Genomic DNA, 24,486 nt, shown 5'->3' on the forward strand with positions numbered 1-24,486 from the left:
ATAACTGCCTCACAAATGCATAGAAACAGCAAATGTATAAAAATATTCTAGTATACCTAAATGCTTGAAAAACTTAACACAAAGATGAGTTTTAAAAAATGATTTATTTTAAAAAACTTAACCATAATGTTCCATAAAAATATACAGGTAGAAAGTCTATTAATTCTATTAGTTTAAATTTGATTTCAGATTTTGCCTGAAAGCATTTAAAATACTAATATGTAAACTTCCGAAAAGAAAAAACAAAACCCAACAACTAAGGCACAGAAAAAGAAGAAAATCCTGAAGTGGTTAGACGGGAGACCAAGGTATCACCACCTATCACATGAAGCAGGTTATGAGAGGGTGTTCACCTTTAATGCTAAGCCATCTGCATAGGACTCATGTGCGACAATGCTTGGTTTGTTTTTTCAAATAGTCTGCAGTTTGCCGATGAAATATGACAGTGTCAAACAGGCTCTTCTGAATTTTAACTAAACCAAGATACTGCATTTGGCTAATATCAATGATACAGTTTCTGAAATCACAAGATTTCATGAAATCAAGGCAGAAAAACTGCTCAGGATGCTTCCAAGTTGGTGCATCTTGGTTGATCTTACGAGAACTCTCTGGAATCTGCCGTGAGTCTATAACCAATCAGGGACTCTTTCCCACCATCATCATCCACAATCAGATCCACCAGCACGTGCGGTTTATCATAACCAAAGGAAGTGGTAGTGTTTCTCAGCATCGTGGACTCTTGTCCTTCTGTCTTTATTTCACTTTTATTATTTGGAGGAAATTCTGAGTCAGATAAGAAGCTGTCTGATTCCACGAGGCCACTATCAGAACCATTTCTGGAGTGGTAAGAATTTAAAGTGACGCTACAGAGTTCAGACTGATTGCTTCCTGAATGCGAAGAATTCTCTCTCTTCACTGCGGTCAGAGGGCTATCAGGCGCCGTGTCAGACACATGTATTTCTGACGCCACCACTTCTTTTACATCAAAAAGCTCTCTGTCTTCTACTTTGCCGAGATTATCTTCCGTATGACCTGAAGTTGCTGACAGAGAAGACAACGGCTCTTCCGAGATCACCTTCTCATTTTCTATGTCAACTGGCTGGTAGGTAATGGGTGATATATACTTCGACTCAGGTTTTGCTTCTGAAGAGGCCATTTTAACCACAGACATCTAAGGGAAGAGAAATCAATGATAAAAAAAAATTATTAAACTATCCTCAAAAAAGAAAGGTGTAACCTAAATATACCACGAATAGCATATTTAAAATAACAGCATATAATAGAACCTGGTGGTTGCCTTTTCTTTCTTTTTAATGACAATGTACTATGTTAAGATTAAAAATAAGTTTTTAGGATTTTTTTTAATTGACTTTTTTTTAAAAGATTTATTTTATTTATACAATAAATATTTATACCAGGGGACAGGCCAGATGCTCGGGAGGGTGAGAAGATTCACCAGAGACACAGCAGGGAAAACAACAGGCAGAATGACTGAAATACACTGCTGAGGGGAGCAGTGGGCGAGACAGGAGAGATCTGCCGTCCCATTTGGGTTGCTCCGCGTCTGGCGGGGATTGAACAGGCACTGCAGAGGCTGCAGACAGCTTCACAGCACTGTGCTCAACTGCCTGTACCACCAGGGAGGCCCAGTTTTTAGAATTTTAAAAAAGTCACCCACCATTTAAGCAACCCTCATTGCTTTCTGTGCACTACCTTCCATGTGTCCTTATGTTATTACATTTGTGATGGGAGTACATCTATTTATTTTATACAGTATTTTCAATATTTGTCTTCATAATTGTAATTTTCATTGGCTCATGTAGTTTTTAATCCTTGTGATTAAATAATTTCTCAATAGATGTTAAGATATTTTTGATTTTTACTATTTATAGGACATGTTAAAATGAGTATTTCTATACACCTGTTAATGGAAATTTTTTTAGCATTCTTAATAATAATACAAAGCCAAAGGTTGTGATATGTCTGTGGCACTGCTACACTGTATATATCATGACATGCCTGTCATGCCACCAGGGCCACATTACTTTTTACTAGCACATACTAATTTTACTACTACTGGTATTGCTGGATATTCAGGTCTATTTTTTGTTCAGGTTTTTTACTTCTCTTAGAGATGTGAAATGGCATACTGTAAAGTTGCTTTATGCTTAATTACAAGTAAGGATATTATATTACATGTGTGAATTGTCTACTGTTGATAGCTGTTACCTACTTCACGATAGTGTTTTTATAAAAAACTTACACGTGCCCTTTGCATATCAGATATTATTCGTATCATATTTGAATCAAATAGTTATCTGTTACCTTTAAATGTTCCTTTCATCATAGAAAGGCATTTAAATGTCAGACACTAAAATGGCAAACTTGTAGCTTAGTCTCATCATTGGTCATCTCTCCTTTACAGCCAACCAGAATGAAGAGTCTCTGTATTTGTAATCTTTAAAAGTTATGTTTTCCTGTCACTGGGCCTTAGTACATACTGTCCCTCAGTATCTGGATAAACTGCTTTCTGTCCCTTCAGAGTGCCCGGGCATCAGTGCTTCTGGAAAAGACATGACTAACTCCCAACCCCCAAAGGTAGACATAGACATCACCAGCATGTGTGTAAACGTCTATCTTTGAATTGATCACACTGTACACCCATTGAATACTTATTTTTTATCCCGTCAGACTTGTCTGCGCTCCTTGATAGATTTGTATGTTTTGCTTCATGCATAAAAAAGTAGCGGGTAGTAAAAAAATTTGTGTTTTTTTTTTTTTTATGGGTGGTAGATTAAGAGATTATGGTAGCTGACACGCTGCTGAACATCATTCTACTTTAACAATAAAACTTAAGGGACTATCAAAAAGGTTCAAACTATTTTAGCATGTATAACTAAAGAAAAATATTTAGATACATTACCAAGGATTTGGGTAAACTGACGCTTTCTCTCCTTAATGAATGACTCTTCTTAAGGCGATAACATCCACATACCAGGATAAGTATTAAAAAGAAGAGGATAACAGCACAAATTGGAATCCAAATAGTATCTACAAAGGTAAAAAAAAATGCAAATCAGAATTAAGATAATAACTATTGCTATACCCATTAAGTAAATAAGAAGTTTTAGCACTATTCTTTATCATAGTTACACACTGGGTAATTAACATGGTCAGTTTTAAAGAACACTAACACAGAATTTAGGCAAGATGAGTAAAAATTTAGACATCAGTATGATTCTTCAGTTTTGCAATTCTAAGTTTTCTGTAACTACACTGCCATGACAAGATGTGGCTAAAACGGCCTTTTCCTGACAATTATAGTCCCAATATAGGGGGCTAATTTTCCCAGTTTCACCTTTTTCTGTTAAAAAGGTAGAAGAATTTTGTGTATTTTGGGGTAATGCTGCCTTTTATTTTCAGTGCACAGTCTTCGGTATCTTTTCCCATAGTCCTTTCTTCCGAATTAATAGTACTCTTTCAAGGCATTCTATTATCTTTACTTCTGTTGTAAAGTTATTTCTTTGGAAGAGTAATTCTGGAAGCTTCTGTTGAGGACTGTGATACCTGAAGGTCTTTGGTGTCTCTCAAGAAAAGAATGTCACGAAGCACCAGAATGAAGTGTTTGTTGGGAAGCCACAGGACTGCACACTGTGGGAGGGGGCAGTCTCAGGAAAGCAGGATTGCTGCCCTGAGCAGCAATAACAGTGGGGTTTTTAAGAATTTTTCCTTTTTGGGTGGGGCGGGTCCCTCTTCATTATGTATACCTTGTTCCCATCACTCTTCCCAGGGCTAGTTAGAACTTCTCCCTCCCTCTTTTCCAGTCCAGGAAACTGTGGTTAAGACTCTTCCCAAGACTTCCAGACTTGCCAGACTTTATTTGGTCCAGGAAATAAGGTGACAACCCAGCTGGAATGTGGGCTAGCAGACATACTATGCTCCTCTGTGGGTATGGGAATCTTTTCCACCCTTGACACTACTAACTAAATGAATGTTTGCTTCACACCTGCTACAGGATATGAAACAAGTTAAATTATTGTAATAGTCAAATATAAAATAATCACATAACTAAACCCAGCACTGTGTTAGAAATCACGGTACAGGGAGGCAGGGAATGCTGCTTATCAATCGCAGCAGTGCCACCGAGTGGCCACAGTATCAGCCCAATTTATAATTCAGGCACTCAAAAAGAAAGAATCTGGAGCACTGGCATTTTTTCAATTATTGTACATTACCTGGGGTTTTATTTTTCAAAACAGCATATTGCAAATTGACATAAGACACACTGCATTGTTTTAAGTCACCTATTTGAAACCCCGCTGTAATGGCCTAAAAGCTACTACTAGTATTAAATTTTAGGTGTTTGGTCTGATTCTTCAACCTAGATTTTTATTCTTCAAAAAGATATTTGTATCATATAAGTTTCATGTATTTTTTGTAACCTAGGAAATATATTCTAAAAATATCCTAGCAATTGGAACACACACACACACACTCTCACACACATTCACAAACACAGTCATCAAAGCATCTGTTGAGAAAATCTGAAAATAATTTAAAAGTAAAAAAATTCACCAAATAGAATACAGCTACATGACAAAACACTGCAGATACTGAAAAATATTGAGAACGTATGTAAAATAAAATGCAGACAATATAATATACACTTAAATCTGAACACAAAATTACATACGCTATACAAATATTATCATGGCTATGTAGACACAGAGAAACATAGGATGGGGGGAAAATGCTAAAGAATAACTATCTGGAGTATTTGTACTTAGACACACTATATATAATTTAGCCTTCTTTTGCTTTATTTTATAAATTATCTATAATGAGTATTTAAATTTCATAACTATAAAGAAAGGTCCAAATTTTTGTTAGGGTACCTACCCCTGGGGAATGCCAGTTTTAAAGTTCTATTATCTCCCTACTCAAAGAAAAGATGATCAAATACACATCTCTCTCTTTTTTAAGATTTTGTTTATTTTTATGTAGAAAAACTGGGGTGTAGGCCAGAGGTGGTGAGAGAATCCTCTGGTGAGAGGATTCACCAGAGACAGAGCGGGGAGCAGAGCAGGTGGATCTACTGAAATACACTGCTGAGGGGAGCAGCGGGCGTGAGAGGAGAGGTCTGCTGGGCCATGTGGGTTGCTCCCTGGCCAGGGTTTGAATGTTGGCTGTCATGGTGACAGCATTGAGATTTAGCCCATAAGCCATAGGGGAGGCCCTGAAGTAAAAATAATTTGCAACGTTATAAAAATGACCCATAATTCATTAATTGCTAATCTACAATTATTTTTGAGAAATAATTTCCAGTCCTTGTCCCATTTACATTTCACGTAAGTTTAATTAATGAACATTCCTGTTATTTAGCTTTTAAACTTACATTTGACTTTTACTATTCTGTATAATCCTGAAATGTGGACATTTATGCACACAGCTTTTTTACATGTTTGTTTTCTTTCTTCTATGGGTCAAAGGGTCACTGTGCAGCTTTATAAATTCATTGTTTTGTATCTTTTAATGTTTAAGAAATGGCCTTTTTTTTTTTTTTAAGGAAATGGCCATTTTTAATCTTGAACTTCTCTGAGGAATGGAACCACTAAATATTTTTTTAAAAGTAGAAATTTATTGAAATGACAAACTGTCTCTTTTCATATTACCCTATTTTAGTTGTTACTCCCTAAATTTAGGAAAAAATGGCAAGAACTTACTTTCAACGCTGTTACCATTAGCACTGCAAATGGCAATACAAGATTCTGGGGACATTTCAGTTGTAACTGACCAGACGTCTGAGACTCCTTCTGTTGAAACACAGTAGTTAGCACTCAGTGGGGACATTGCTGAAGCACAGTATTTATGACGCAGAGCGCGCAGTGGAATCTGGATTTGGCACTGGGTTTCATAGCAATCATCGTCAATATACTTCAGAATTTTATCTATGGTCTGTATGGGAAAAAAAAATGAAAATGCCCCTTTTTATTTGTTAAAAAAAAAAAAATCACCATATCTATCCTGGTCAAATACTTGAAGAAAACATACATGTGATAATCAGTGAACGTGTCTGAAAATAGCTGATATCAGGTAATAAGTCAACTTGTTACTACAACATATCATGATGTTATGGATCCATGAAAATGTTCTTTATAGAGATTATAAAGTTTAAAACTCAAATAGCATAAATGCTTACTGTTAATTATTAAACCCACAAATGTTCATTAGCCTTTTGCTACAGTGCTAGGAACTTAGCTAATGTGATATTAGCATTTCATAGGATGAATAATACAAGTATTATGCAAAGACTGTAGGATCTCTTCACAGTAATAGATAGACAGGATTGAAGCAGTCGCTTGTTGTTTACCATTTATTCAACCAGCCAAAGTGTGTGCTAGGGTCTAAAGACATAAAGATAGGACAGTGATGGCTGACCTCAAATAACATGATAAAATGTAAAACAGAGACAAGAAATAGGAGAGTAATGACAAGAGGCCTACTATATGAAACTGGAAATAATCAGACCAAAAAAGAGGAAATAATCTATCATGACAGAAAAGAATTCAAAGGGGAAATGAACACCAGTTGAATACTCAAAAATAGGCAGAAATTTGCCAAAGGAGAAAAGGTACTTTTGGGAAATATCATGGTAAATCATAGGGAAGTGGTTCACCAAAGCACAAATGCAAAAAGTTGGAAGGGCAGGGAGACAGACAGCTAGAAAAGATTCAAGAGACCAAACTATGGAAGTCTTGCAAGTCAGGCCATGAAAGAGAATTAAATATCACTTTAAAGTTGATGGGGCTTTGTTAAAGGGTTTTAAGTAATGAGATAATATGGTCAGATTCAGAAACACAACTCTGCTAGCAACCAAAGTGATATTTTAAAACCTAAAGTGGATGTGACTCTTCTGCTTAAATTTTTTCAGAGGCATAATATTTCACTCAGAATGAAAGTCAAAACCCTCCAATACCCTAAGAGGTGTGGCCCTCTGTGACCTGTCTGAACTCAGCTGTTCCCTTCAAATGCCCAGCGTGCTTTTGCCAGGTTTTCTACCTCAAACACTCGCCCTATATATCCTAACATCCTTCATTCTTGGTTCCAGTAACACCATCCCCGTGAAGCCCGATGTCCCCTCCCTACTGAATGCCTGCATCCCAGCACACAGTCCATTCCCCCCTTTCCTGCTTTGTTTTTCTCTACAGTACTTACCAATGAAGTTTTGTCTATACTACGCACTAGTATCTCTTGGCTCCTAGAATCATAAACTACATACTTGACAAATATTGTTAAATAAAGGAATGGCAGAGATGGATGAAATGGAATGGTTCTAATTAAAGTGTGGTCTGCACAACACTGTGGGAATGTAATTATTTCCCTATAGTAGTACTGTTAGCTTTTACTTTCAAAACAGTGGTTCCAATGACAGCCTCACATTATTTTATATCACTACCAATGAGGACAGAAAGATTAAAATTACCCTTATCTTACTATTGGAAAATGGAGATATACAGGTTTTCCTTGCTCTCCAAAAATAGAAATGTTCCCATTTTGTATGCTTTGGTAGGTTATTTTTTGGGACTGGTGACACTCAAATATTTTCATGTAAATGAATACAAACAGTTTTTCCAGACCCAAAAATAACCTACCAAATCATACTGAATAGATTTAAATGTTCTACTTTTGGATAATAGAAGATAGCTGTGTATTGGTTAAAATTCTAGATTAGGGTCATGCTGCTAAACTAGTCAAAAAAAAAAAAAAACCCAACAAAACAACAACACTTAAATGTGTTCACCTGGCCAGTGTCAGTGATTAACTGCAACACCAATTTCCTTTATCAGCATTCAAATATTTATTTTTTCTTATAAGAATCCAATACTCATGATTCTTGCCTGAATATCATGTGCATCCTATACTTTCATTATACTACCTATAAAAAAATCTTACACTAGTGATAAAAAAAATTTCCATTTTGAGAAAGATAAAACAGAAACATACCTCATTGCCATGCATCGTCACAAATACATTGTATATATAAGAGAAACAAGAGGTTTCTTCATCATACATGAATTCTGACACGTTTCCACTTATCATACTTAAAGGATGATGTATGTCAACAATGATTTGGTCTTCCTTCTCTCTTAAAGCTAATGTAGGTGGCCCAATTTTTCCTGGGGAGACAAAAAAGAAGTAGAATTGATAGTGGCCCTGGAATTTTACAGTACATTACATAAAATTACCACAATCAATAAGTATTTCTGTTGTTGTTTTAAAGCAGACTAGATTTAAACCATTCCATAAATATCTAGAACATATGTTCTGTGTCCTTAATAATGAATGTTAACTCAGGCAAGATTTCTTATCTTATCTAAATTCTTCTTTAACAGTTCAATTCATTTCTTTTATGTTAAACCTTTAAAAAAGAATTTCTGCCTATCTTGCTCAAGTTTGTGTCTAAAAATCCAAGAAAAGGGAATGTTTCCTAATACATTTTATAATGCCAACATTATCCTAATATCAAAACCAAATAAAGATAGCACAAGAAAACAACAGACCAATATCCATGATGAATACTGATGCAAAATCTTCAGCAAAATATGAACAAACAGAATTTAACAACAATACATTGTAAGAACTATACATCAGGACCAGCAGGATGTATGCTACAGAAGGATGGTTTACTATACATAAATCAGTCAATGTAACACATTAAGTCAACAAAAGTAAAGATAAAAATCATGTGATATCAACAATTGCAGAGAAAGCATAGATAACATTCGGCACGTTATTTATTTTTTTTTTCCATTTTTTTTTTTTAAATAATAAATTTTATTTTTATATTCCCCCATACAACTGCACATGCCCCATTCTGACCCCAATCCCTCCCCTCCCGGCCCCCACCCCCCAAAAAGTGTCTCTGGTTCATAGTTTTTTGTTGATTTTGATTTTCACTTTCTTATAGTTATTCATTTTCCTGATCCCTTATTTAAGTTTTCTAGATTCCTGCTATGAGTGAGACCATCCGGTATTTTTCTTTTTCTTTTTGGCTTATTTCGCTGAACATGATCCCTTCCAGTGCCATCCATGTTGCTGCAAATTGCATGTGTTTATCTTTTTTGAATGCTGAGTAATATTCCATGGTATATATGTACCACATCTTCTTGATCCAGTCATCTATTTTTGGGCATTTGGGCTGTTTCCAAAGCTTAGGTATTGTAAACAGTGCTGCTATAAACATAGGGGTACAGGTGTTCTTTGGAATTGATGTTTCTGTGTCCTTTGGGTAAATACCTAGGAGTGGAATTGCTGGATCATATGGAAGCTCTATGTTTAGTAGGTCCAGAAATCTCCACACAGCTCTCCATAGTGGTTGGACCAGTTTGCATTCCCACCAACAGTCGGCACGTTATTTATGACAAAAATTTTAAGCAAGATGGGAACAGATGGAATCTACCTCATCTTAAGAAGAACTACACATCACAAAACTATAGCCAATGTAATACTTAACGGAGAAGAAAAAAAGAGCTTTCCTTTAAGATAAGGAACAAGACAAGCCTGTTACTACTTCTACTTCATTTAGTATTAGAAACTTTAGCTAGACTAATCAGGTAATAGGAAATATAAGCAATTCAGGCTGGAAAAGAAGAAATGAAGATATTATTTGCAAATATATTTAGAAACTGTATTTAGAAAATCCTACACACTCCATTAAAAAATGATTAGAAACAATAAACATAGCAAAGTGGCAAGTTAAAAAAATCAAAATGATTGCATTTTTATGTACAATGAAAAAGAAAAAGCAATTAAAAAAATAATTTCATTCAGAGTAGAAGTATTACTCTTCTACCAAAAGCAATATATAAATCTAACACAATCTTCATCAAAACACCAACAGTATTCTTCAAAGAATTTGAACAAACATTCAGATTTATATGGAATGTTTGGACCTGAATAGCAAAAGTAATCTTAAAAAGAGAAATGGAGGCATCATGATATCTGATTTTATACTATAAAGCAACAACAGTTGAAACAGTATGTACTGGCATGTAAATAGTCACATGAATCAATTGGAACAGAATCAAAAGTCCAAAAATAAATCCCTAACCATACACACACACACACACACATACATATATCAATACTTAATTCAGGTTAAAACAGTCAAAACCCAACAAAAGGCGAAAGTAGTCTCTTGGAAAAATGGTGCTGAGAAAACTGGATGGCAACATGTGAAAGAATAAAGTTGGACATTCTCTAACTCCATGCACAAAAATAAATTCTAAATGGATAAAAGAGTTAGAAGACCTGAAATGGTAAAACATACAGAAGAAAATATTGACAATATTTATGAAATCAATGATAAAGACGTTTTAGAAGATTTGACATGACAAGGGAAACTAAACAAAAATAAACAATTGGGATTACCTCAAATTAAAAAGCTTTTACACAGTGAAATAATATATAAGTAGATTAAGAAGACATCCCACTGAGAGGAATGTTTTTTTTTTTTTTTAAAGAGGCATGTATTTTTATTTATTTATTTATTTGTTTATTTATTTATACAAGCACTGGGTAGTCAGAAGCGCGGGAGGGTGAGAGGATTCACCAGAGCCAGAGCAGGGAGCAGAGCAGGCAGAAGGACCGAAGTACACTGCTGAGGGGAGCAGCGGGCGGCAGGAGAGGTCTGCGCGCCATGTGGGACCCTCCTCTGGTGGCCGGGGAGCAGCTGGGGATCGAACCAGCGCTGCAGAGGCCGCGGGCAGCTTCGCAACCCAGCGCTCAACCACTGCGCCACCGGGGAGGCCCTACATATACTATTTATATAGAAAAAAAGAATGTTTCAGAAGTGCCAGTTTAGTGATTTAAAATCTTTGAACCTTCATCAAAACTCTATTTGAAACACATATGGACACCTGGCAAGAAGGGTTTATAAATGTCTTGCTAAATAATGTCCAATTTTTTGTGAAAATCAGAATTAAATATTCATCCATGCAACAAATACTAGGTATTTTTGATGTTTGGGACTTTGTTGGTGAACCATTTACTGATTTGTCACATATTTATTGCACATCTACTGTATGTCAGACAGGTTTATTTTCACGCACCAATGTATCCTCAGGGCCTAGCATACTTTTTTACATAGATGTCAAAGGCAGGGACTTTGGGGAATAAAAGCATTTCAAGGTAAGTGGAGGAAGGGCTGGTGGAAGAGACCAAATAAGCATAATCTGAAAACCTGGTACAGAACCAAGGTGCTGCAGCTGAAGTAAGGAAGCGTGGAAATGGAACCAAAAAAAATGGGCCTCCTTGATGGTGCAAGGGGTTAAGCATAGCACTATGAAGCAATCTGCAACCTCTGCAGCCCGAGTTCGATCCCCAGCTGGCCAGGGAGAAACCACGTGGCGCAGCAGACCTCTCCTGTCTCGGCTGCTGCTCCCCTCGGCAGTGTATTTCAGCCAGTCTGCCTGTTCTGTTCCCCACTCTGTCTCTGGTGAATCCTCTCACCCCCCATATCTCTGACCTGTACCCCAGCTCTTGTATGCACAAATAAATAAATCTTCCCCCCCCCCCCAAAAAAAGAAAAGAAATGGAACCAAAAAAGGAAGTAAATTTACAAGACAAGGTACTGAAGGACCTCCTCCTAGGGAGGAATGAAGAGACTAGGGCTTCTTTCATTCAGCAGTGAGGATGTGAGAGCCACACAGTAAGCAGCACCTCTGAAGATTCTACGGTGATGGGTGAATGAGATGCTAGAAAGAGCAAAGAGCTGAAAATCACTGGGTTTGAAGAGATCACAGAACTCTAAAAATTTTTAATGTGTAAATGTGGGTATTAAAATTCCCATGAGTCTTGAGAATTTAAGGAAAAGAGGGAAAACGAGAGCAGCTGCCCAAGCCCTCAGTGAATGCAACCCAGAAAGGAATGTCACAGAAGAGAGGGAAGGGAGGGGACACCTCTGGAAAGCAGGCCTGCTTGTGTGCATGCAGTGACAGTTTAGAAGGCCCAGCGTGGTGGCTGCCTCGTCAGCCTATTCTGGGGGGAGCTAAGAGGAAAGCATTGACTCCCTAAATTTTTCTGAACGTTTCTTGTGCATTCTTGTAATTTTTAGCAACTGCTAATAAAATAGCAAATATATACAGAAGATATGTGTATTTTCAAAATTAATATTTAGATCTAATGTTTACTCACCTTGTCTGCACAAAATAAATTCTTTTGACTCTACATAGTCTGATTCATTTTGTCCGAGCCTAGCTTTAACTCTGGCCCAGAGCGGAACTTCTGGATCATCAATATGGGAAGAAATATAACAGTAATGATGAGAAGTATTGCAGGTATCAATCCATTGTGCACTACTAAAATGAGAAAGAAGAATCACAATGGTAATTTTTACTGCTAACCTGTAAAATTGAACCATCTTGCTTTTCATTCACATCATGGAGCTGATAGGGTAGAAAGAGCTAAGAATATAACCAAAATGAAAATGCATACATTGTACAAAAATGAAAAAACAATGTAAGAATTATATAAAATACATTAAACATTAAAAAAAAATAGGATACAGGAGATAAGACAAGGTAGGAAGCCCTTACTCTATGGTTAGGAATACTATAATTCCTGTATGATAGGGTCCAATTAAAAATATCACATCTGTACAAATCACATTCCACATGTAATTGTGAAGACTCTGCTTTTTGGACAACTTGAGTCCATTAATATATTACTTACAGAGTCCACTCTAACAAACGAAAAATTTTGAAATTTTATGTTTCTACTTAACAGTAAGATGACATCATTCCTTTAATAAACTGTAAGCTTTATTTGTCAAATCTCAGAAAGTATCAGAAGTAGTGGTATTTTTCTACCTCAATACTGACAAGAAGAACTAAGAGGTAGGAGGTATTCAGAAAAGAAGTGATTTACATCCCAACACTTCTGGAAGACTATAACCAGTTCAGGAAGTTTTAGCACAGGAGAAGGAAGGGTGACATAGGAAACAGAATTATGAAACGTGCAAGGACCTAGACAAAAACAGGCTAAAAAGATAAAAGAATAACACTCACCTGTAGGTCTTTACCTGTACAGTAAAGACAGGGGTTTGAGACATAATTGGATACTCCCAATTAACACTAGTATTCAAGTTAAAGGCCTCAATTCTAAGATTGGTTGGTACTGGTACTGTAAGAGATTAAAAATAGAAAATGGACAATAGTAAGACACTAACACTAACATTAGAAAACCTTGTTATAAGAAGCCATGTTGGGCAAATATGCATTGTGAAGAAGAGCAGAACTCACTGGCATAATTTGAGAGATTTCTAAAAATTAATTTTATTTTAAAATGTATAGGAGAGTTCTGATTCATTTTAAATCACTGAAACAACACTGTGATATAAGGATATCAAATATAGTATGAGACAGCTGGTTCCTACATTTTAGGAAATTTTATAAATAAATGCATTGTCTTTTGTAATAATTATCCTCAATTTATTTCATTACATTCTATTTTCTATCTTTGGTGCCACAGATTGCATTCGATGGCTAGAGGACAACTGGTAACCCAGAGATGGTCATTATCCTTTTAAAATACCATGTAGACTCTCCGTTCTATACCCAGTACCATTACATACTTTCAACGCCCTGTCTATAGCCTAATGATTGAAAGGCATGGACCTTTCCAGTGACATCAACATTTTGCTCTCTGGGGCACACATGGCTTTTAACAAAACATATACAATATTTCTTCTTGCCTTTGTTCTTTTAAACCATTTCAGAAAATATTTGTTGATAAAATGTGATCATATGAGAGAATAAAAATAAGTCACTTCCATATCTTGTAGTTGGATAATACCAAAACCTTATTTAGTCATTTTATTCCTCTGCTCATCACCTCTTAGAAAACTTCCTTTCCCTTTCCCTCCTTTCTTTCCCTTGATGAAACTCAAAATTTAAGGTTATTCAATCCTAGAAAATTCCTTTAAAAATGATATACCTATGCAGTTAAAATAAATGAATGGCAATGTGGTCAGGTATAGTGGCTTCCAAATAAAACTTATTTTCAAAAATTTTGAGAGTCAAAAATTTAGATATTTTTTAAGTTTCCCAGATGATAATAATGATCACTTGGGTTTTTACCAAGAAGATTGGGTCTAAAACAAGAAAAAATATGTCCTGGGATGGACATAAAGAGGTCTGGGTTCTTTCCTGGCTACCCTACTAAACAGTTAATTCAGATTTCTTTATCTGTCAAGTGAGGAGATAGTTGAGAAACACTGCTTTACAAATTAATAATTTTAGGATTTTTTTCTATTTAGGAAGAAAATCTAATTTAAAAAATAATTGTTAATAAGCCAGTAAATTTCATAGTTTTCCCTTTAATGAATAGCTCTCACTACTGCCCACATGTCTGACTGCCATATTATTTACCAAAGAAGGCTCAAGACTTAGGTCAAAAGGGTGAGATAATCAAGTTGAGAAGGTGTCTCACAGATCCAAATACTCCTTAATACTAAAATGCCCTTCCTGCAGTCAGTGACCACATATCTGTAAGTTTCCTACTTATTCTTCCTGAAATACTGCTGAAGGCTTGTGGGTGAGCCAGAAAGCACTGGTCTTGCCCTGAGTTAGCCCTGATTTTGGTTTTGAGAGTTCCCAAGACCATACAAAGCTGGGTATACCCAGACTGCCTTAGCAGGGTTCCTGTTTCTGTGGCATGTCTGCACCTCAATTTCCTTAAGTAATCTCGTCTCAAATAGCTCATATTCTATGGTTGAGGAGGAAGTAAAATGTACCCTTCCCTCAGGCTTCCATTGAACATTAGTATAAAAAAAAAATCACACATGTAAACATAATTTTGCAACCAGATAAGTAAGAGATAACTAATGCTAAGAACTCCTAATGAATCCGAACTTCTCTGAGAATCCAGTTCTTAATTTTAGTATCTTTTGCCTCTTCAGATACAGAGAATTTTGGCTTCTTTTTGTTTGAAAGTCCTTCCCCTGCCGTTTTTTCAAAAAGAGTCTTGCAGTATGCTGCAAGAAGCAAGAAGAAACCGCATGCCCCTTTCAACACTGCTTGGAAACCTCTTCAGCCAGGTCAAGCAACTAACAGACACATTTCCTACTCTCCTGTTACCCAAAACAACAGTGTTGCTAAACTTTCTGCCACTTGGTAGCAAGGATTCTCCTTCCCACAGTTTGCAATAATGACAAGCTCTTCAGTTCCTTTTAAACCTTCTTTAAAAAATTATTCCCAATCAAAATGACTTAACAGTATATATTCAATCTACAATTCTGATATTTGTGGGAAAGGCATATAGAAGTCAATCTATATGCTAGAACATCATATAAAATGCATTTATATTTGAGAAGTTACAAAATCATATATTGACTATTATAAAACCACAAACAGTAGATTTGTGCAGCTTTAGATTATTTTTAATGTGAATCAAACAATGTTTCCTTGTTCCAACCTTGACAAGGTCAGAATAAGAAAAGGACTAAAATGATAGCATCCAACACAGACAGGCAGCAGGAGAAAAGTTTCAATGAATTAGAGTAGACAGAAATTTCTACCAGATTAAAGGAGAAACTTGAGAGTAGACAGAAATTTCTACCAGATTAAAGGAGAAACTTGAATATTTACACCAAAGGATGTTACCTGTGGTTTTAATGCCACGGATGAAAAACTGTGTGGTTATTAGACATCTGTTTTTGTCACTTTGTCAAAAATCACATGATAGACGTGAGAAGTCTCCTTGTTAAGTTTCAGAATTATGAACCCTTAAGTTTAAACTGTTATACATTCAAATGAAAATCATTCAAGATTACAGCAAACTTCTATTCCTAATAAATTCACCTTATATTAATAAAAATATGTAGAAATATCACAACACCATTATCTATGGAATTTAAGGAAAGTTCCTACTAGATTATCTCATGAGATAAAACAATCTTACAGATTTTTCCATCTCTCAAAAATGCCTAGAAATTTAAAACATGTATTTAAATATTTAAAGTTCTTAAATACTAAAATTCTCCTTTAATCTGTAAGTTATTTCTGTTGGCTATAACCCATTAAAATGTCTTCCTCTTACGGAAATGCAAATGGCCAACAGACATATGAAAAAATGTTCAACATCACTTGTCATCAGGGAAATGCAAATCAAAACGACAATGAAATACCATCTTACACCAGTGAGAATGGCACATATTAAAAAAACTATCAACAACAAATGTTGGCGAGGATGTGGAGAAAAAGGAACTCTCCTGCACTCTTGGTGGGAGTGCAAACTGGTCCAACCACTATGGAGAGCTGTGTGGAGATCTGGACCTACTAAACATAGAGCTTCCATATGATCCAGCAATTCCACTCCTAGGTATTTACCCAAAGGACACAGAAACATCAATTCCAAAGAGCACCTGAACCCCTATGTTTATAGCAGCACTGTTTACAATAGCTAAGCTTTGGAAACAACCCAAATGCCCAAAAATAGATGACTGGATCAAGAAGATGTGGTACATATACACCATGGAATATTACTCAGCATTCAAAAAAGATAAACACATGCAATTTGCAGCAACATGGATGGCACTGGAAGGGATCATGCTCAGCGAAATAAGCCAGAAAGAAAAAGAAGAATACCGGATGGTCTCACTCATAGCAGGAATCTAGAAAACTTAAATAAGGGACCAGGAAAATAAATAACTATAAGAAAGTGAAAATCAAAATCAACAAAAAACTATGAACCAGAGACTCTCTATGGGAGGTGGTGGGCGGGGAGGGGAGGGATTGGGGTCAAAATAAGGGGGTTGCAATTGTATGGGGAATATAAAAATAAAATTTATTTTAAAAAAAACCTTATAAAAATAAAATATTAAGAATAAAAAAAAAACTTCTTTCTCTTACCACCACCTGCCTATTTTGATTGCTTTGAAAGCGATCATCTAAGTCCCTTAGCAAATCTAACCATGTCCACTCGTGTCGTTTTTAGCTATTTGGTGCATAACATCTGCACCTAGAGTGAACGTTATGTTCAGATCTGCTTCCCAGAATTCTAGTTCTAGAAAACTAGCAGTTGAGGATTTAACAAAACCAAACACAGGAGAGAAGCAGCATTACTTTGGAGCACTCTATTTGATACAGGAAATAAAACCAACTTTTTTTTGTGATAAGCTAGAAGAGACGGGGTATGAAAACCCACTGAAGAGAGGGCAGAAAAGATGGTAAAGCTTAGTGATGAAGCAGTGCTGCTGGAAGAACAATGGGGATTCACCAAAGACAAAAACACAGCAGGCAGGACTGCTCTGTAATTACTGATGGAGGGAGAAAACTCTCTGGATGTCTCCAGATTTCCTCTGCATGGACAAGGACAGGAGCAGCAGCTGCCACCTGTGCTCTGTGCCTTAACTGCCAAAAATGCATCTGGGCCTCTACTGAAAGAGAGACTGCCAAGGATTTCTTCACTGATTGCATAGAAAGGATATAAAAGATATGCAGTTCACTCAGAACAGAGCTCCAGACCCTGCAGACATCATTCTAACTATCTGGTTTACCAACCTTTCTTCTGGGAAGGACAAACTGAGATGCATAAAGAAGTAAGGCTACAGGGGTTAGTAATTAATTGGTTTGGGGGGCTCTTCTAAATCATCTGACACTACAACTCACAAACAAATGTTCCAAAGCATCCAGATCCTTTTCTGAATAAACTCAGAGAAGAGATCTAACACCTTCCCCAGGTTAAAGCTGCAGGGCTGTGGGTATTATCACAGAGGTTTGTTTTTGCACTACAAAAAGAAATACAGGGGGAATAAGTGAAAAAAAATCAAATTAAAACTGGCCATTTTTCAGAATAAAATTTATGATCACACTCATCTCCAAAATGGTTTCATAGTGTTGATAAAATGGCTATTTTCTTTCATGCTTTCTAACTCTTTCAACTTTTCTAGCAAGTTGAAGTATTCCCTAGATTTCAGATTTCAGATGAATAAAGGCATTTCGGGAATTCTTACATGTGATGTTTCAAGGGCTTCTAAAAGTTTTTAATGAACTATTTCAGTATTTGGGGGCTCTGAAAGGAAATATAGACCCATTACATTGTGAAACTAATGGGAAACAATCCATTTTCTACTTCCTTTATTACTTTCTTGCATCTTCATAAAAAGGTAAGATTCAAAACTTAATGAGGACATTTAAAATATTTCAGGTCTATTTTACCTTCTACAGCATTGCTCCTCAGCTGGGTCCAGACACCCAGCAGCCCTGCAGTCTTCTCCCTTTGTTAGGGGAAAGGCTGTCCTGAGCTAATTCCATACAGGCTTTGTGGACTCCACCGCCACTCCAGACCAAAGCCATCAGGACATTGGGAAAGACAAATCCCATCACCACCAAAGGGAAGGTTGCTGGGACCTGAGGGTGGAGTTAGGCAGCCAGGTTTGGTATAAAACCAGACACGTGGGCCTTGGGGGGTTTCCTTTTGGCTCTCGGCCAGCTCTCGGCTCTCCGCCCCCTCTCAGAGTGCCATTGGGTTTCCAGGTTGGCAGATCCGGTAGGACGCATTTAAGACTTTATTTCCCTATTTTCTCCCTGAGTTGTACATTTCCTCATTTCCCCTTCCCTTGTAATTAAACCTTTTATTAACCTTTTGTGTGTGCCTTCAGTGGAGTATTAATAAGTCCCTTTAAAGTGCGCTGGTGAGGACCCACAGCCAGGCAACCCGTTTTATATCTGGGGCTGCCCTGTAACACCTTCCTATCTGTCTTCAGGACCTACTCTGGTCTTATCTTTCACTCCCTCTTTTATCATTTAATCTCTCCGTTTCTTCCTCATCTCCGAGTGATGCAAGTATGAAAGAAATATTTTTCTTCCTCTTTTTTTTATTCAGGGTTGGGCCTATCATATAGTAGCCAATACTGAAATTTCTAATAAGCTAAAATATTCCAGATATTTCACTCAAACCCCTACCAAGTTGGTGATTATCCAACAAAATTCTGCTCAGTTTTCTGACCTAAATGTAGGGTTTATTCTTGCTCCTGTTTCTCCAATTTAATCTTGTTAGGTTTACTTAGCTTGCCAATGAATGCTAACTGAATTAGACCCCTCTAGGTCCTGAGAGTAGTCATTTCTCAAGACTAATTCCCTTTTAGACTAGGAATTGAAAACACTGAAGAGGTCTTTTCAGCCTATAAGAAAGAAGAAAAAGGTGAAAGAATGAGTTGGCTGAGTTCATTTTTAGATTTCTCATAGTGATTTGGATAAATTTATTTTTAAAGGCAACAATTTCTCATATATAACTAAAACAATTTAATATTTAAAAATATATCTGTCAAAATAATGACACTGTTGAATGATAATCATCAACATATACTAAACATTTGCTACAGGACAAGCAATGTGCTGAACTTTTATATTGTCTTGCTTGCTTCCCTGTTTCTATCAGGTGCTGTCATCTAAAATGAACACCCCATACAGTCCAACCCAGCAATAATAGAGTTAACACAATGAGTATGTATTAAGGGCCTGGCAAGCTGTCAAGACAGGGAAGTTAACCAAAAGCCAGATGCAGATTGTCCTTGTAGATTTTCCACCCACTTGGGAGATTCTGCTTTTTATTTTATTTTTTGATTATTTTTTTACTCAACGTAGGGGGAGAAGGGAGTAGAGTCTGCATTTTAAATTAATTTTAAAAGCATAGGGAACACAACACAAAGTAGAGAAATGCACTGAAGAAAATGGGGTTGGGGGTTCACTGACATCTATGTTTACAAAATACTTGAAGAAAAAAAGCCGTAGATGTTTCTCCGGGGAGCAGGCATGCAGGTAACTCTACTTCCAGGGTAGCTTCAAGAATGTGCATTCTCTTGGGCCTCCCCTGGTGGCTCAGGCAGTTGAGCACCGCGCTGTGAAGCTATCTGCAGCCTCTGCAGTGCGGGTTCGTTCCTGGCCAGCCAGTGAGGGTCCCACATGGCGCAGCAGACCTCTCCTGTCTTGTCCGCTGCTCCCCTCAGCAGTGTATTTCATCAGTCTGCCTGTTCTGTTCCCCACTCTGTCTCTGGTGGATCCTCTCACCCTCTCGCGCCTCTGGCCTGTACCCTGGTTCTTGTATAAATAAAAATATAAATCTTTAAAAAAAAAAAAAGAATGTGCATTCTCAACGGGGCGCCGCACTTAGCAGGGCCCTGGCTCAGAACAAGGCCTGGCACTTGGCTTAAATCTCTGCCTAAGCCAGGAAGCCGGGTCATCCTCTTCCTCTCTTTCAGAATCCAGTCCCTCTAACTGCTTTCTTCAAATGGTCCTCTCCTTTCCATTTAAATAAAACTGCCATTTCTCACTGATTCTTCCCAAACTTAAGCCACAGCTTCCTAAGTCACCTCTCTCCTTTGAGTCTACCCCCAAACTATTTTGCAAGATAAACGATCTTTCTAAATAGCCTATCTGATAATACTGCATTTCTCTTTTGGAAATTATCCAACGTCTGACCAATAACTTGAGCAAGGAACAGTAAACATATTTTTTCGTTGACTCAGTTCTTGTACTTGAAGGCACATTATTTCTTCTGGGATTCCCCTGCTGCCACCCCATGCAACAATGTTCTGGCCAAGCCAAGCTGGACAAATAGGAGTCTTCCCTGAAATTTTATTAGATTGGAGAAAGCTGCAAGATGTCAAAACCCAAAAATTGTCAACATCCACTTACTCCTGCCAGGTAGGGAAAGTTGTTCACACCTAGAGTTAGTAATAGGCAATGGCAAGTCTTTTGCAGTTTGAATTCATGGTTTGGCTTCCTGAGGCCCACCTGGCATCTCGACCTTTCTGTTTAAATTCTTCCTTGGATTTGTTATGGAGACAGAGTCTGGTTGTTTGCCATTTGAAAGCAGAAATTGAGACATAATTTGGTGGGAGGAAATCAGGTTTACTCAGGGGTTGGCAATCTGAAAAGGTGGACTTGACACAAAAGTCTGCCATCTCAAGTGGCCAGGTCCTGAAGAAACCTGATTAATTCCCATCAACCCTTGTCTCTTGAGTTTTGGCTTTCGATGGCAAGCAGCATGACTGGATCTGGGAACAAATTCTCTGAACCACTCCTCTTTTTACCATAAGTTAGCCAAAGCTGCAGCTCTATCTTTTGCTATTAAACATGACAAGGCACTTTGTTAATGGATTCCTTCCTCTCCACTGTACTATCTCCCCTTGTATCCTCACACAAATAATTCTACAATAAAACTGCTGATCTCATACTAATAAAGCTGCTCTTTCACACTGTGTCCTCTGCATACTTCTTTCTGCACCCTCAGTTCCAACTCTGGGGTCGTCATCTCTGTGAAGTCTTTCCTGACTCCTCTGATCAGAGCCTGGCACTCAGTACCTTGCTTTCCAGAGCCTGTGCTAGACCACAAGCCTCTGCAACTTAACACAGTGAATGCAACAGCCCTGGCAGATAACTAATTTGCCCGAGATAATAGCAGTTTGCAGAGAGCTACTCAAAACTTGGAGTCTGCAACCCAGCTAGTGGTAGTACCTCTCTACAAGTTGAGTAGATCTCACTGTGGTTCAATTTCTCACCCAAAAATGGAGATCATAAACCCAAACCTAATGGGGCTAGGTGTGAAATGAGATATGATAAGTGTTTTGAACAGTCAGTGCCTAGCACTCAAAAACTGTGAATTATACAATCATGGTCCTTGAAAGCAGAATCTTGAATAATTTCCCTTTTGTATTCCCAACACCTGGCACTGGCATACCTGTCCCCAAATAATAACTACATCTTTGTTTGACTTTTAAAGAACAAGTCCCAAGGCAAACCTGGCTATGAAAGCAGCATCCCTAACAAGGGTTCCCAGATATTCAGAGCAAGGTGAGCTCCAAAGGATGGGGAGGTTGGGCCTCCTTTCACCTTTTCCAGGCAGTTAACTGTGGACAATGAGGAGGCATTCAAGGCTGACGGGGTTTCGGATAAATTAGGTTTTACCCTTCTTGCAGAAAAGGTGCTGATGTCATTGGAGCTCCTAATCACCTTTACACCAGAGTTTACAAAAGCATCTCAACGAATAAGTCCAAAAATTAACAATAACGTAAGGAAAAACAAACAAACAAACCCAAAAGCATCTTAGCATTTCTTTCCTGGGAAATCTCAATAAACAGGAGGAAATAACATGTCTAAGTGAACTAAGCTACGTGAAGACTCGGCCAGCCGGACAAATGGGCTCTTGACGGCATCAATTCCAGACTTGGATGGAAGACGGCAAAGTGACTGCCACTTAATAATTTTCAGCAGGCGACGGAACGTCCACCGCAAGGATTTGGGGTCCACCCTAAGATCAGGGCACTGAAGCCGCGAGCTGCGGACACAAGGCACTATCGCCGTCCAGGACGCTCCCTTATTTCAGGAATAAAAGACTCAAGAGGGGCGTCCTGTCGTTCTGCCAACAGCGAAAAAGGGCAGGAACTGAGCCGCGCAGCCGCGGAGACCCCGCGGCGCCTTCCCGGCGGCCGCCCGCGCCGGCCCCAGCGCCGGGCCTCGGGAGCAGGGAGCAGCGCGGGGCGGACGCCGGCGCGGCCCGGCCGAGGCGGGGCTTCCAGGCCGGGGCGGCGCCCCCGTCCCTTCCCGTCCCCTCCCGTTCCCACCCCGCCGGGCTGTCGCCGCAAACCACAGTACCCGAGGACGGCGCCGGGCCCACGGCGCTCGTCTCAGCCTCGCTCCCGGCCAGCGCCACCACGACGAGAAGAAGGAGCGCCATGCCGGTCCGCGCCTCCGCGGGGTGAAGCCCTGAGCCGCGGCGGGCGTCCCAGCCGGCCGGGGCCTCGCGCGTCACTTCCGCGTCCACGCACCGGAGGCGGGGCGTGGGCGGGGATAGGGGCGTGGCCAAGGAAGAGGCGACCCGGACCGGCGGGCCGCAGGGCTCCTGGAGGCGGGGCGTAGAGGGGGGCGTGGCCAGAGCCGGGAGGCGTGGCCACGGTGAGGTCCGCGGCGTGGCCCGCGGCTCTAAGGCCCGGGTACTGAGAACGGGCTGGAAGGCGGGGCTAGGTGTGGAGGCGTGGTCAGAGTGAAGGGGCGGGGCCGAAAGGCGGGGCCCGGGGGCCTCTGCGTGGTTGCTCAGCGCCGTCGGCAGGCCCCTCTGTCGGCACGAGATTATGGTCACGTCCTGGGACTTTCTGTGGATTGCAACATCTTCTACGACTCTGTTTCTGCAGTGTTCTGGGGTTATAACAGTTTACACTACGGGCCTCCCCAGTGGCGCAGCGAGTTCGATTCCCAGCCGGCCAGTGAGATACCCACATGGCGCGGCAGATCTCTCTTGCCTCGCCCGCTGCTCTCCTCAGCATTGTCTTTGGTCTGTCTACCTGTCCTGCTCCCTACTCAGTCTCTGATGAATTCTTTCACCCTCCTGTGCCTCTGGCCTGTACTCTAGTTCTTGTGTAAAATAAATAAATTAAGGGGGAAAAAAAGTTTACCCTAGGCTACAACCCAGCACAATCCTACAACCCAGAACAATGAGTATTTTACCCCATTGGATGTCGCCATCTGGGCCTCTGAGACTCGACAGCAAAAAGAACCCTTAAATGCTATGCCTTCTCTAATCACTGCATTTATATTCGAGGAACCAGAAACCAGTCCTAATTTGCTTAACCAATAACTACAGTTAACCCTTACATAGTGCAGAGGTTGAGGAGTTGGGTGGTGGTGAGGGGGCGTGGTCATAGTGGAAAATCAGGGTATAATTGGTATAGTCCATCCTCCATGTAGGTGAAATAGAGTGAATTCTGAGTTTGGTTGTGGGAGAGGGGATTGAACCCTGATGCGTAATTTCTGATATAGAAAAAGCAGCGTGTAGGTGGAGCTTTGTAGTTCAAACCTAAGTTTTTCAAGGCTCAGCTGTATTTTATTCTAGGGGGAAAAACAACTTACATTACTTTTTCAGCCATTAAATGTTGTATAGTAACTTAATAATCATTTTGAGATCTGTCCTCTTTCCTTTCTGACCACATCCATTGCTCAGTCTCTGGAGATGGTTTTGTTATTGTTTTAACCGCCTAGAAAAATAAAATTTACCATTTTCTTCACTACTCAGAATATTAAAAAAAAAACTTTACCACAACCTTGACTACCTAGAGGTATTACCTAGAATTATAATCTATCAGAAATAGCCTTTCTATTGGATAAATTTTTCTGTGTGACAAGACAAATACCTAATTACAGAGGATCTGGTCTTTCTCATTTGAATTGCTCTCTCCTCATCATGTGAGTCCGTCTCCTCTCTTCTGGAACTCCAGGCCCCTATCACATTCCTTAGCTCAGGGTATATACCCCTGATTCTCTTCACTGACCTTCAAACTCACTTTTATATGGTTTCCCTCTACATAAGTGATGCATTTATTTTTCCCTACTACTAATCTATTTGATGTTAATTTGATTGTTCAATCAGCCAGCCCAGGAAGACCCCAGAGGGACGGGGAAAAATTTATTCTCTGCCTTTATAGGGGGTTAT

General features: G+C 38.9%; 1 protein-coding gene across 1 annotated transcript; it reads right to left on the reverse strand.

Moving 5' to 3' along the window:
* Positions 1-97: 97 nt before the first annotated feature.
* Positions 98-22,782, reverse strand: IFNGR1 (interferon gamma receptor 1). Its single transcript, XM_037520468.2, has 7 exons — positions 22,656-22,782; positions 13,068-13,182; positions 12,196-12,359; positions 8,005-8,177; positions 5,724-5,955; positions 2,924-3,051; positions 98-1,171 (listed from the first exon to the last, which is right to left on the reverse strand). The coding sequence occupies exons 1-7, from the start codon at positions 22,735-22,737 to the stop codon at positions 596-598; spliced, it is 1,470 nt and encodes a 489-aa protein (XP_037376365.1). The 5' UTR covers positions 22,738-22,782; the 3' UTR covers positions 98-595.
* Between the last annotated feature and the right edge of the window lie 1,704 nt (positions 22,783-24,486).

This window comes from Talpa occidentalis, unplaced genomic scaffold (assembly GCF_014898055.3).
Source record: "Talpa occidentalis isolate TD23 unplaced genomic scaffold, MPIMG_talOcc4v2.1 talOcc4.2, whole genome shotgun sequence".
Taxonomy (NCBI): domain Eukaryota; kingdom Metazoa; phylum Chordata; class Mammalia; order Eulipotyphla; family Talpidae; genus Talpa; species Talpa occidentalis.

Coding starts and splice junctions, on each gene's coding strand:
- IFNGR1 (XM_037520468.2), bottom strand. CDS start 22,737: ATGGCGCTCCTTCTTCTCGTCGTGGTGGCGCTGGCCGGGAGCGAGGCT. Junction 13,183..22,655: donor GGGCCCGGCGCCGTCCTCGG/GTACTGTGGTTT, acceptor AATCTCTTACAG/TACCAGTACCAACCAATCTT. Junction 12,360..13,067: donor GTACAGGTAAAGACCTACAG/GTGAGTGTTATT, acceptor TTCTCATTTTAG/TAGTGCACAATGGATTGATA.